The following is a 14673-nucleotide window of genomic DNA, read 5'->3' as shown; positions in this document are numbered from 1 at the left end:
TTTGCTAAGAAGTCTGGGGTTTGGGGTTTGTTTTGCTCTTCATTTTTCAGTAAAATGGCAAAATGGTAACTGATATTCCTGAGATGAGAAAGCACTGTCATGCACTGGAGAATGTACTAGAGATAATCTGTTTAGAGCTTATCTAAGGGCCACAGTATAGTTTCAAGTCTTTTTGTAGTAGTTCCACTGCTCTGGGATATTTCATCAGTGCAGCAAGCTTTTCCTTATGTTTTAATTTTGTTCAATAGTGGAGAGCATTAAGAAGTTGGTTATAGGGTTAAAGAAGACTACTCAAGAAGGCAGGCCAATAGGTCAAGTAATTAAAAGACTAATACCAGTCTACTGCCAGGTACCTTCTGCAGAACTGCCAACACAGAGTTGAGTGACCAGCAGCAGCAGAGGAGAAACAAGAGGGCCAAAGTGCACAGTCTGGCGTGGGTGGACGTTTATGTGCCCTCTCCCTCTACCCAGCGCTGCTGCCAGTCAAATGGGCTGGCTCCACTCACTTAGGTATCCTTGCTGAAAATAGCACTGGCACAAGACCCCACCTAGAAGCTTTCAGTAGTGAATTCCACAGGTGGGTGCCCCTAAGCAGCAGTGCTTAGCTGCTTGCTGGTGGTGGCTTCAAGGGCTTGAAGCTAAGGCAAGCCTGGGGTGGTGGGGGGGGGGGGCAGGGAATAGCATGAGGAAACCCATGATGAATAAATCAACAATATTAGGTAAGTCGCTTCTCCTTCTGACATGCCTTTGCAATGCTCTTGATGCAGTCCTCCTTCTCAGACCTGGGAGAGCAGCCGCCGTCCTTGCTGTCTCCACCATGGGCTCCTCATACCTTGCTGTCCTGGCTTGGCACAGACCCGAATCTGAGCAAGTCTGTCCTGCAGTCAGCACAGCTGAGGTGGCTGCAGCTCCGCTTCTGGAGATGGAGGCCCTAACCAGCCTTTCTCAGCTAACCTGCTGTTTTCAAAAAGTCTCCTTCTTTTGCCTAGCTTCCTGTGCCCACCTAGCCCATCAAGCTGGCTCCCACACCTGCACTCCAGCCAGGCGCGCTTGAGGTGGTTCTCTGGTCTTTCTCCTAGCAACAAGGTTGGCCACTGACCTTACCTATGCTACAGCTCTGCTCCCCTCCTTGATAGGAAAAATGCTACCATGTGGTAAGAAGAGTCACATCTCATCTCCAGCTGTTCTTCCTTTTTCACATCTGAAGTAGAAGAGCCACACAGGTCACTGATGGGTGGGGACAGAGCTGTTAGTGAGAGAAGCAGAGACAGGCATATCAAGGTTAAGGTGGCCAATAAAAATCAGGCCGGACTCTACAAGACAACCCAGAGAAGCCCATAGCTTTATTATTATTATGGGTATCACAGCGCCACTGCAACCTGGTTATTTTGGAGCCTTTTGGTATCACGTATGTTCAGTCACTGTCCTCTTGTAATGCCCATATATTGCCCATCACTGCAATCCTCAAACAAGTATTTGACAGCAGGGAATAGCAGGCCATTTGCCATTAAAAGATTTCTGGAGCTCTGCATTATCTACATTAAAGCAAGATTACTTGTGTTTGCAGAGTTCAAAGTCTAAAAAAGTAAGGAAATGTGAAAGATAAACTCTGTACAGCAGTGTTAACATCAGTTTTATTTACATCCTCTGTTTTACAGTATTCAGTAAATATGTACAGAAATACATTTACAGATTATGATATCAATGTCCACATTTACCAAGAAAAAACAGGTAAATAGGAATGTCTTCTATGGAAGAAATGTGGTTAAATTTTGTTCTAAAAGAATTATTTGCTGACATTTGACACGATAACAGTATAATCTCGAGTTACATGATGCATAGTTTGTCTTCAGCGCTCATCACTTGGCAGGGATGGTTCACAGAACACATGAACACCTTAGTTCAAGCATGGATGAAAGGCAAAACACCTGCCAGTCTCCAAATGCATTCCTCTTCCCCCACCCTTCTCCCCAAATGTGTACATTTTCATGCTTGTCTAAACCACACTTCAGCCATGCAGCATATTTGGATTTTAGAAAGATGTGACATTATCAGGATTCGTACGTATTTAAGAACAAGGGCAAACACTTTCTTGCATACTATACTGATTAAAACTGAGATCTTTCTCAGTCTAAGCATGTATACGTGTGATTTAATGTGATACCGTATGTAAAAAGTATGCCACCCGCTTGAGACCCATGTATTTATCTGCTTTCAATTACATTTGAAGTATACAGAAAGTCTCCTACACTAATCCCATCCAAGTTGGAAGCCACATAGCTCATGCATGAGACTGTCAAACATGAGTAGTTGCAGATGTCAGTGCACCAGTGGCAGGGATCCAGGAAGATAGATCAAGGCTTAGTCACTGAAAAATACACGCCAGCACATCTCAGATACATAGCATTGTAGCACCTCATAAGGAAAACGTGTCGTGACAGAAAATCAATAACCTCTTGGAGGCGATCTGTTTTTGAAATATTCTTGATTAATTATGCCAGGGTGTGTTTGGCAACTTTGCCTGATCCAGCATTAACCTAATGCTTTTTGCATGAAGCACTATTGTAACTAGCCTCATAAGTCAAATCTGATGGTTCAAGTCAGGTTCTAAAGGGTCAGCTTATAGATTTTGTAATGTTTTTGTGTCCGACATTGCTGCCTTTACTACCATGTGTAGGCTTTTACTATCAATCAAAATAACAATTGCTTTAACATGAACAATAGCATTTAGAACTAATTGCATTTGAAGAGGAATGATTCTCCTAAATGAAGTGTGTCATATGGTGGGTAAAACAAGTAGGGAATGTCAGTGTGTTTTCGTGACAGAAGACCTTAGTTCAGGATGTACCTCAGGCTTCTTTGCTTATGTGCCGCCTTTGCAGAGGAGAAGCAGCTCTAGGAGACGCACAAGCAGGGCTGCACCTCTGTCTTTTTTTCCCCTTTCTTCCTGCACAGACTCATTTTCCCCCTCAACAATACAATTTTCCAACCACACCTTCTGCCTCATCTGACCCCCAACAAATACAGAACCCCAGCCTGTGCCTCCTGCCTTCTCTATAGCCCCACCACGTGCCCCCTCTTCTCTGCACCCCAGCGCACGCTGGTGCCATACTCGCCCACTGCAAGCACATCACTCCTGGTCTCACCCATCTCGCGGTACCTCCGGACCCTGCCTTGGCCTGGCTTCTGCATCCTCAGCACAGAGTGCAAGACCAGCAGTGGTTTTTTCCTGCAGCAGGTGCTGTCAGCAAAGCCAAGTGAGAGCTGAGAGCTGCTTTGGTGCCCGGCCACAGCTTATCACCGGCCATCAGGTCACTCGGCAGTAGCTGCCAGCATCCAGCTGCCACTGCAGAGCGCAGCCCTGCGCCGTTGCACGGGCTGGAGGAACGCAGAGCTGATGCTCCTGCAGCGCCTTGGCCAGGGGCACGTGCACCATTGCTTGAGAAGCTCTTCCCTCGTGCTATTTAGAAGACACAGGGCAATGCACGTCGTGCAAAACCGCTTACAGACAGATCACCGGCTGCAGTAATGAGACCGCGCTCACGTTAGCCTGCTGTTGCTTTCTGTAATACAAGAGCAAAAAGGCTCAGGAGGTTACATCCTCTAGAGTTATTTATTAAAGGCGTTTGCTTATACAATATAAAGAAATAATTAAATAAAGGTAATGGCAACATCTGTGAGATGAATTGTGTGAACCAAGTTGCAGATAGTTGCAGTCACCATGTGATAAACCAAAATTTGACCTTTGGCTACCTCACCTGCACAGCACCCAATAAATCCACCTCCTCAGTAACCACTTCCAAGATTTTAAATTTCCGAATAGCATCAAAGAGCCACCATTTGAAAAAGAAACTGCCAAATAATGGTTTCTTGATTTTCCCAAATGTGGAATTTCTTTCCCCAAATTACACTGGCCCGAAGCCCAGGACAAGCAATATTCAGTCCTGGACCAGTGACAGATTCAAAGTCCAATGTCTTCAGGTTAGAAAGAGGATACTTTGGCTATTGTGAAGCCAAAAATATCTTTCTGTGAAAGCCCTAGTGCTAGCCCTGAGAGATTGCCAGATGTTAGAATTTAACATGGCCCATTTTATGTACAGATAAACTTTTCAAGTCAGTTAAAGAGATTTAGAATATGTACTGACACAAATGATTTTCTCCTTTTGAGTCCTGTGCAATTGGACTCATCATGTGGAAGGATTTGGCTTTTCAAGGAGAGGATACTATTTTCCATGAGTAAAATTGTTTTAAACCATTGCTAAAATACATCCGCAAGCTTTCTTTAGTGACGTTTGTGCTAGCAGTACATGAGGCTCAATGATTTTACTAGCACTGTCGCAGCATGACCTGCATAAACACTCAGCATTCATTCATGCAAATTACGTCTCAGTGATACATGTAAGTGTGTGTGTGTGTATAAACATTGATTTTAAGGATAATTGTAAGAGACAGGAACATATTTCTTTGCCTAAATAAACCTTTTTGTAAATGGTAGTTTAAGAAGTTCTAGGGCAGGTGATTTAACTGGTAAGAGGCAAATAAGCTGAACAAAAGACGTAGAAAAATTACTTTGCATAACATTGTGATTAATGAGTGACCCTTGCCCAGGATGTATGTCTGTGTACGTTCCAGTTGTTAGTAGCATGTTTTTTCTGATTATTTTGTGGGAAAAACAAGGACTTGAGGTTGAAAGTAAATTTGGGTTCGCAGGGTTTCCTCAGCTGTGGCTGAGTGCACAGAACTTGGGCTTTTACAATTCTCCTATATTTTAGAAGTCTCCTAACGTTAGTGCAGTGCACACTGTCGGGAACTGGCTGGGGAGTTCGGGCAGGGCACAGAAGGAACAGAAAGCCTAGCTACGGGATCCCAGCAAAAGGAGAGAGGTGACTTCTGTGACATCGCACTTTGCGTGTATTTAATGATACCTGGATACATGGCATGCATTAAAGGTAGTTATATTGAATTACACAAAGTTAAAGAAAGTTAAACATGCAGCAGTGCTGTTCCAGTTGGCCACGTGGCACTGGTTTTGCACAATTTTGCTATACCAGATGCCCTGTCCCATCCTTGCCATCATCTTGTTTCAAGTCCAAGTTACCAAGATTTTGATGTGTCAAGGCATTGCCTGTGCCTGCCGAGCGTGCTGATGGATGTGAAGGGAAGACCTGTGGTGACTGAAGGAGACCAAGACAGAAGCGAGGATGCGTCATCTTGGGAGCTGTTGAATCAAGGCCAGGAGGTCACAGAGAGGTCTCTTGGGCTGGTAGGATGGGAACAGCAAGGAAGCAGCTGGAGCTGGGATGGGAAAGAGACAGACAGCTCAGCGGGAGGCAGCTGAAGAAGCCTCCAAAAGCAGAGGGGAACCAGGACAGAGGGTCGATCAAGGTAATGACTGAGAGATGCTGAAAGGGCCAAGATGTCTCAGAGCTATAAACTTGAATGAGTAGATTGGCTTTCATACCAAATTTTTGTTACTTCTCTATAGGTGCTTGCTCATCTTAGGCTGACACCCAGGAATGGAACTGAGGAGTAGAACATGGTTCTCCATTCCTCCGTAGCTACCCTACATGACCTCGAGTGAGGCATGCCATCTCCATCTTTCCCTCCTGCAAAATGGGGATGGGATATCCTGCCCCTACAGATCAGGGCTGCTGTGGGTGTATGTTTAGTAACACTTTGGAGGCACTGAAGTGCTTCAGCGATTGTCACTGTGGAAATTCTATAAACACCTATATATAACCTCCCTGCCACTGGTACAGTCAAAGGGGTGAGATCAGATTGACACTGCTATTTCAATATATAGTATGTACTGCATGGGTCAGAAACGACGAGAACAGATCCATCAACATTAGGTATGCGTGGAGAAAGTGATATAATTGCTGTTAAGTCAGATATGCCATGTCCACTGTATTTATCTACAGAAAAGAGGAAAAGAGGAGGTAACATTGAGGGGGAAGTGTTAATTTTCTTTTCAAAGAACTCTATACGCTCATATTGATTGAAAATGGTTATCTCTGGCTCTTGTGTATTTTGTGGCATTATAGGGTATTGGTCTTTGTTTAGCTCATACAATACTTCTTCCTCCCTCCAGCCTACAATAACAATTAACGAGCCGTCTGTGGCTGCCTTGGAGTGCATCCTGTGCATCAGCGTGTCTCAGTTAATAGTCATAATTTCTCATTTGTAAGAGGAAAAGTGCTACCAGCGCTTTCAGTCTCAGAAGGGCTCAGACTCACTCAAGGATTCCAATTTATTATGCACCCAGCTCTGATATCCTGCTGCTCTCTTTATGGATTAGGCTGCCTTGGTGGAAGGTATCATCCTTCAGATGACACATAAATACTCTCTTGCCAGCTGTTCCTTTCTCAGAAGTTTCTCAACGAGTAAATCATAATTGTGCCCCTTGTTTTACTAGTTTCTGGTCTGGTTCTTCACGTTTCTCAGCTAGGAGCATGCAGAAAATGCAGCATTTACTGCTGTTGCTCTGCAAATGGCACTGACTACAACTGTGGGGATTTTTAGGCCTGTTAGTATTGGTTTCGGAGGTGAATACACCGGTAATGATTTTAAATTAAGAGGAATGGGCATAGGTCATTTTGCTGGTCATTTCTGTAAAAGCTTCAATCTCAAGGTGCTGCACAAACCCCTGAGAGGTAAGAAGAAGATGGCAGATGGATTGCTTCGCTCATTCTGACATGCAGCAGCTATTTAACAACATGTAATCTGGTTGTGAGCTCACGAAAAAAAAGAGAAGGCTAACATCCTACTGACGGAAACTAGATTTTATAGAGGAATTTAGAAATACAGAAAGCAGAGGCAGCCAGCAGATGCAGCAGTTTGCGCAGCAGGGTGCAAAGAAGCGGGTCTCCATCAAATTCGTACCAGTGTAAGTCTCGGGCATGGTGGCAGCGTGCTGCAGGGCAGTTTCCCCAGCAGGTGTTGGAGCAGCTGCCCCTGCCAGGGCAGAGGCTTCAATGCAGACACAGATTTGGGTGGCAGATGCAGCCCTCCAGGTCCCGGCCTGCACAAGTTGAAGCGTGTGGGTGAAGACCCATCTGCAGCCTCCTTGTTCCCGGGAGGACCAGCACTTGCAGGAGGCTCTCAGTCCATCAGTTAAAATGTTGGTGACATCAAAGCTGCAAGGCCTCCTTTCTTGTCACCGGGCTTTCGCTGACTCTTAAGTGACTGAATGTCACACTGAAGCCCTCTCAATAGACGTCCACAGTGTTTCCATTGAACTAAAATGTCCTATACCCTGGAGTTTTCAGTCTGATCAAATTGAGTAACAAGTTGCAGTCTTCTGTTGGTTGAAGTGAATTATAATCCCAATTTAAGTGATCCCCAAACAGTTTCACCATCCCTGCAGAATTTCTGTGTACTGACCGGGCATCCGAGAAAGCAGATGCTTTTTTAGACTGAACTGCTTGTCATAAAGATAGTTTTGCAGCCCAGGGCTGAGTGACTTGGGAACATAGCACTGCCATGTTTGCGCAAAGGACAGAAGATAGCAACATACAAAGCCGTCAATTTAGCACCTTTTGAAAAGCTTTCACGTTCCATTTAAAACACAGTTAAGGGAGGAGAAAAGGCCAAGCAAGGTATTGAAGAAAACAGTGTTAAAAAAAGCAGCACTTACTGGTTGGAAGATAAAAAATATAATCAGGCTTCAAGAACAAGCACTTAATTTGCCTAAAGACTATTACAGAACTCATTCTTAATGTACCTGATTTGCATAAAATCTTTTTTTCCAACTACTTGTTGCAGCAAACACCTAAAATGGGGAAGCACAGTCCTCCATCAAAGCCGAACTTGTCAAGCCAACACTACAGATGTGCTGCCTATTTGTAACGTGTTTTTCCAGTCTCAAACGTCATTAGGCACATATATACCATGCGGGGGGTGGTACGTATTTTAATATCTTTTAAAGAGTTGAGCAGAGTTTCTCTCAGGAAGCAGTGGCAATGGTTATAGGAATTAATCCACCTGCAGCTCTCGGGGTGGCTTCTTTTGCAGCGTGTGCAAATTCAGCTCCTTTGGAGTCAGTCTCCGGAGTGTTTTCTGGATCAAATTCTCCGTATTATAACCTTCCTGCAAATTCCACCCAAGCTCTGCGCATTGAGCTGGTTTCTCTCTGTTTTCATGCATCGTTACCAGCAGTTGAAGATTTGGCGAGCCAACCTTCTTTCCCCTTTATAGGTGATGGGACCTCAGGACACAAAATGGGGAGGAAATTGGAGCTTGCTGCTCTGCAGAGACCAGCACTTGCTAGCAGACCTAGCAAGCGTAAAGACCTGTCAAAGCTGCCCTCCCCGCAGCAGGGACGGGCAGTGACGGGGCGCGAGAGGTCTGGCCAGAGCGATGCTGTGGCCAGGTAATGGGGGTTTACCATTGCGCATCAGCTCACAAGGCAGTCTTGGCAGATGGATGCCTTCAGAGAAGGATTAAAAATGGGTCTGAGGGTCACTGCCTTGGCACCCCGGAGAAAAGGGGTTTGGAGCCAGGAGGGCACCTTGGCAGGCAGCACTACGGTCGCGGCAGGAGAAGCCAAGAGGGTACATTTTGTTGCTAGTAAATATAGTAAACGTATGAGCCCAAGCGAAGAGCTCCTGATAACAGTAGGGTTCGTTAGCTCCCCTGCTGCTACCCCTCAGGGGCTGCCCTGAGCCTGTGGTCACCGCAGGGCGCACGTGCACCAAGTGCCACCTTCCCGGATGATGGAGAGGGTGCTCCCTGACGTACCCACAGCATTGCTCAGCCCAAGGTTCTACTGTCAGCACAGTCACACAGGCAAAACTGGCTCACAGAGCAGAATAAACTGTCCGGGTGAAAATGCAGCTTTGCTTGTAAATTCTTAGTCCATAATAAAAATACCTTATCAATATAGCATTGTTTACTGGTGCTAGCATAGTTTACTACTATTATAATACTATACTAGCCATTGTACTCTGAATTATAAATTTGCCCTTTTCTTAAAGACTTTAAGTGGTGCAAAATAACAGCTACTGGAAAGCTGTTACAGCAGCTAATCATCCTCCTCATTTAAACCTCCTTGTTATTTGAACTTCTTCATTCCTTAGTCTTCTCTCGAGTAAGCCACTGGAGATACTTTGACAAACAAGGTGAGAAATGTTGTGCAGTCCTCCAGCCTGCCAGTAAGTAGAAGAGATCGTTCTCAGAGATACCAGTCAGGCATCTTTGATCAGCAGGGCATGATCCTTAACGAACAGGTCAAGGATGCATCAATGTTACTTTCTCTCTAAGCCTCAGATTCCCATTGGCCCAAGTTTACTCAGAAATCAGGTGGCAAAAATGTTAGAGGGTATGAAACTTCTGGCCTCCTGCAGCTTTCTCAGCCCTGATGGATCCCACTCCAAGCACATTTGACCCCTGCTCACCTTCACTAGGCTTCAGTCCAGGTGTCAGTCTGATTCCAATTTGGTATTTATAGCCCCAGAGTTTTAATTGGCACTGTTTGACAGAAGGTATCCCTGCCTACGAAATTAAATGTTTTTTAAATTAGAAGTTTTTGGAGGGGTTGAAATGTTGGAAAGGGAAATTCTATCTTGGGTGTAGTTTGGGTAAAGCATCTGAAACAGCTTTTTAGAGTGGCAGTTTTTCTACAACATTTTAAACCAAAGGTCATACTCTGGATTTGTAAAACTGACGTGTTTGCAGGTAGCATCGACATTTGGTATAACAGACAAAGATTAAAGACACACGTCTCTGATTTTCTCCTTACACTGTTAATTGCACTGTACTTTTGACAGGATTTTGTACATAAACTCTTTAGTGATACAGCTCATTATCCTCTTCCCCCCCTCCTTTCCTTTAGAAAAGAGTAGAAGGGAGAATTTAGGAAAATAACAACCTATTTTATTATATAACCACAGGAAATGGGAGGGGGGAAAGGAGAAGAGGACTCTAGATTAAGGGTTGATTGCTGAAATTATTTTAACTACTTTTTAATTGGCAAGCTGTTGAGTTGTTATCGTCAATGAAGAGCGCATCAACAATCAGTATCTAAAGCGGTAAACATTTAAATTGAGAAATGGAGCTCACAAGCTCTGTAACCATCATCCATATAGTGAAGAGTTAATACTAAGTGACTGGATCGCAAGAATACATCGTGCAAGGAATGTCAAGGGTGGGGTCTGGAGTTAAAAGTCTTTGTTGTCTTCTGTTTCTTTCTCTGAAGAGGTTATGGAGGCAGAGCAGGAGATGTTTGCACAGCCTCCAGCTACCCTGCTTTGGGGGGCTGTGCAGAGTGAGGTACTGACCTCTGCCTGAAGACCTTTTCCATGCAGATGTAAGACACACAGGTGGATCTCCCGGTCTGGCTTTGCTGTCAGTCCCTGTTAACGGACTCCGAAGGTCCTGCACAGTTTATAGACCTCTCACGTACTGGTGGACACCTCTGTTGCGGACCACACGTAAAACAGCTTTGCATTCCCTTGGTGCTGATTTATGCTGTTTAAAGGGATGGGGGCGGAACAAGTTCTTAAAAGATGAAGAAATTGAAAGCTCCCCTAACTGCTTTATTATCCACCTGACATTCTCCAAATGCTGGTCATTAATTACTAATGCCTCGAAAATCAGAGCAGTTATCCGATTCAAATTACGTTACGTCTCTGAGCCAGAGCATTTCAGTTATCTTAGCATTTCCCATTCAGACCATTCTTCCTTCTCCGCAGTTGGTAAAGGCTCAAACCCTGCTCTGTTTCCTCTCATTTGGATCTCCTCCCATGCAAGAATATCTCTACTCCATGCCTGTTCTGCCTTCGTGTCGGTGAAAGTCAGTGTGGCTTTACAGCATAATTATAACAAGTTTACAAATCCAGCCATACAGCTCCCCCCAGAACTACATGTGTGCGTCTGATGGCAGAACACGGCCAACGTAAGCCATAACCTTCTTTTCCGGTTGTCCATCAACTGCTTGGGGAAGGATTGAACCTGGTTTAGGGCTTAGGCTGCCCTTGCAATCCTTACGCCTGCAGGCCTCCCAGTGAGCTGGGCAGGAGAGCTGACAGTCACAGTCAAGCCCCAGAGTCAAGCTCTCAACCAAAGTAATTCCCTTCATACACCAGCAATAACTTGGCCCCATGGTGGCAAGGCAGGGAATGTTTCTGGAGTGGCCAATAGTGCTGGTCCTAGGTGAGCTGTTTATTCAAAAATGATGGGGTTTATTTCTTGGCACGTTTATGCTTCGCTTATGTATATTTTCATGCCTGCCAGCACTCTGAAATCTAGACATCGAGTGTTGAGGGCAGGCTAGATGCAATTTTTCATTCATGCTGCTGACATTAATTGGATGAACAGACCTTCTCAGAAGGGCCAGTGTAGGAAATATGTATGGAAAAATGACAAAATAAGGAGTTTCACCGCTAAATAAAGACAAGTGGCTGAAAATGGTTTTTACAGCTTTGGCTTTCATATGTTTCATTTGGGAATCTAAAACCATTTTGCACAACAACTAACAAATTAAGATTCACAACACCTTTCCGAAGAAGATAATTGCTCCTGTCTTACAGATGGAGGAACAGAGGTATTGAGGCTATCATTTGAAAATAGGTCCCCTGTTTTCAAGTCCCCAGATTGAGATACATTTAAACCTAATTCTCAGAAGCATTAAATACCTCCATTTATATTCATTCATATGACATTGTTTGTGCCTAGTAGAGTCTCTGAAAATCAGATGCGTAGCTTCCTACCTTCAGTGGTCAAAATAACCAAAGTGGTGTGGCAAAGATCACAGAGTAACTGCAAGGCCAAACTGGGACTGGGACCCACGTCCCCTCGTGCCACATCCCCTTTTTACTCACTGAGTATCTGCCTTGGATTCGTGGACAAAAGGAAGAGCATGTTCTCCTCGCTCTCGAGTGTTTTCCTCTGCTCTCTCGAACAATTGGACGTTATAGCAAGAACATTGTTTGGGTTATTGACAGACTTTATGGAGTCATTTTACCTTGTCTTTCTAACCATCAAGAAATTGTCTTCACGTTTTTGTGATTTGGTTTCGTATTGTAGAACTTGCATGGAAATGCAGTGAGAATCATTTGTATCACCTGGTTTTCCCCTGTTGTTTTGTTTTTTTTCAGCATACAACAGTTTTGCCCTTTGTATTAATCGAGATGAGAACAACACATCATCAGTATCCCAGCAGGAGCTGTGGACTGGCTGCAGTGTGCACCTTCGCTGTTGGCTATATTTTATGGTAAGGGCTGTACACGCTGTGTTTTCATATTGTATTGGGGGTTTTGTACTGCTAAATTTGGGCACATATTTCATTATGGATATAATCGCTAACAGATTCACGCTGCATGCCTCGTTTGGTCCAGGACCTGGGCTTTGTCTGGTTTCCCCAGATGCTTATATTTTTAGAAAGTATATGCCAAACCTCACACAACAGGAATTTGTTGAACAATCCCATGTAAGCAGTGGTCTTTCCAAGGGTACATTTTTCAACCTTTTTCAAGCTAAATGTTTTTCTTGGACCTCAATTTTATTGCTTAGGGTTTTTGTTCTATCAAATAAAATTGAGAATAGGCAAATGATTTCCTGCATCAGTATTTAAGCGGCAACAGAAAAGATACAACATTGTCTTTTTTCTTTGCTATTTCATAACTCCTTTCTGTAAAATTGATTACAGAATAAGCCAGTAATCCAAACATTCTGAAGTTTGTTTTCAAAAATGCAAATGTTTGTGAAAAATTAAACTAAAACAGAAATAATCTTTCTTACACAACATTAAATTAAGTCTCTGGGCGGTTTCTATTCAAGCACTTGACTTACTTGACAGAGTTAATTTACTTTGGTCATTGCAGCATTTTATTTTTCACTAAGCTTTTGTTTTATTTATGATGCTCCTTTGATACCATATATCCTTTATCCTTTCTGCAAACATTTCCTGACCCCCTGTTTACTTCTCTTTCTTCTCACCTCACAAAACCTTTCCCTCATCTAAGAGGATATTTTCCAAAATTGTGGATAATACTGCTTTTTCCACCAATTAAGTGAGATAAAACTAATGAGGGAAGAACACGGGCTTAAGGCAGTACTGTGCAACTTGCCTCTTCCATCCAGTGATAGAAACGCCATTATTCATACACATCCACGCACACTGAGTGATCATAAAACGCTCGTAATCCAGCTGAAGCGGGCTGTTGTGTCCTAGGACAGCAGTCATGTTCTGCCATTTGCTTTTATAAACATATATATCCTTCTTAAAAAATTATAATATCTGTAATTGTAAGATAAGGACAGCCTCATGCAAAAAGGCACGTAATGATTCCTTCAGGAGAAAGGAATTTATTTTTTTTAACCCATCTATAGTAATGCATAGCTGTGATATTTCTCGACCTTCCTTTGAAAGTTGCCTAGAGACAGGTTGGCAGAGTTACTGTGCCTGTGATCTGACCTCCTACGGCAACTCCTGTTTTCTCAAATTTGTCTGACTAGGCACATGCAATAGTATTCAATAGGAACAGAAAATTGAAACAATCCAGTTCTGCAAGTGAAATAAAACCAGAGGTGTCTTAAAATCCTGTAAGAACCTGATACTGTGTCAGTGTGATACTCACATGGCATGATCCTGCCTACTACAGTGCACCTATGTCCTACAGCTACAAGTACAAGGTAAAGGGAAATTGTAAAATAAGTAAAGCAGGGGAAGAAGATTCTGCATTTAAAAATTGACTACTATTGGATTTGCTGCCCTTGTTGGTGTACCCTTTAGACCCCCCAAGTTTAGCAGAGTGCATTAAAATGAGCCTACACCTGCAAATGACCCAGTTACATACTGCCTGGTGGAACTTCCTTCCTTTGTACCTTTGGTTGTCCATGGGTCCCCTGCTGGAACTTAATTCTTGGTTTATGTTTTTTTACCTAGAAGTTAGGGATCTGCCGCTGGAGAATTTGTCCTTCTCCCTACATCATCTTTTCCTCAACAGAAGTGTTTTCACTGCAGCTCTCAGTATAAAGTGGAGACGGTTGCTGATCAGATGTTCTGTATGTTTTGCCCTTGAATTTTGAACTCTCTCCCCACCTCAGCTGAAACCTTCTTACCGTGCTACTCGATATATGTATCATGTCGTGCTTCGTACTGTAAAGGAGCATACAGGAGGATATTGTTTAGGTTTGATTCCTTTAATGCTTTCTTTCAACTCTGAGTAAAGGAGAGCTTCTGTTTTATTTCATATGTGTCTGAGTACTTCACGTATGGAAGAGATGGTGGAGTAACAAGCTTTTATTCTATATATTTGATAAATGAGAATACAGGCAAACAATTCTGAATAGAATCACTGAAGTTGGAAGAACATAGCTAAATAGCTTGGTATTCCCTGAGCATTATTCAGAGACAAGTTATCTGAGAAACATCTTTTCTTGAAAAGTAAAACCTTTTTCTATTTTTCTTTTTTTTTTTTTATGCATTCTCTCCCTTCAGTCAGAGCGCATTTGAGTAGGCACACTTAGCTCATGGGCTCTCTGTGAGGGGGAGCTCTCCCTTGCTCTTAAGGAACTGTGCCCAGAAGAGCATTCACAGACTTGCGTTGCCTGTCGCAGACCATACATGGACTTTCAGGATCAAGGCCATGGGATAAGACAGGAAAGGCCGGTTGGCTTTATTTAGCATGGCTTGAAAAGGTCACAATTTGTGTTGAATTGTTAAATCTAGAC

General features: G+C 43.5%; 1 protein-coding gene across 1 annotated transcript in view; it reads left to right on the top strand.

Moving 5' to 3' along the window:
* The window catches only part of AIG1 (androgen induced 1), a 159470-nt gene that overhangs the window by 134061 nt on the left and 10736 nt on the right, over positions 1-14673 (top strand). The window contains exon 6 of the mRNA XM_074580551.1: positions 12096-12211. Coding sequence (XP_074436652.1) covers positions 12096-12211 — 116 coding nt within the window. The remainder of the gene's footprint in view (positions 1-12095; positions 12212-14673) is intronic.

Source organism: Larus michahellis, chromosome 3, assembly GCF_964199755.1.
Source record: "Larus michahellis chromosome 3, bLarMic1.1, whole genome shotgun sequence".
Taxonomy (NCBI): Eukaryota; Metazoa; Chordata; class Aves; order Charadriiformes; family Laridae; genus Larus; species Larus michahellis.
This window is presented reverse-complemented; position numbering and strand designations above follow the sequence as displayed.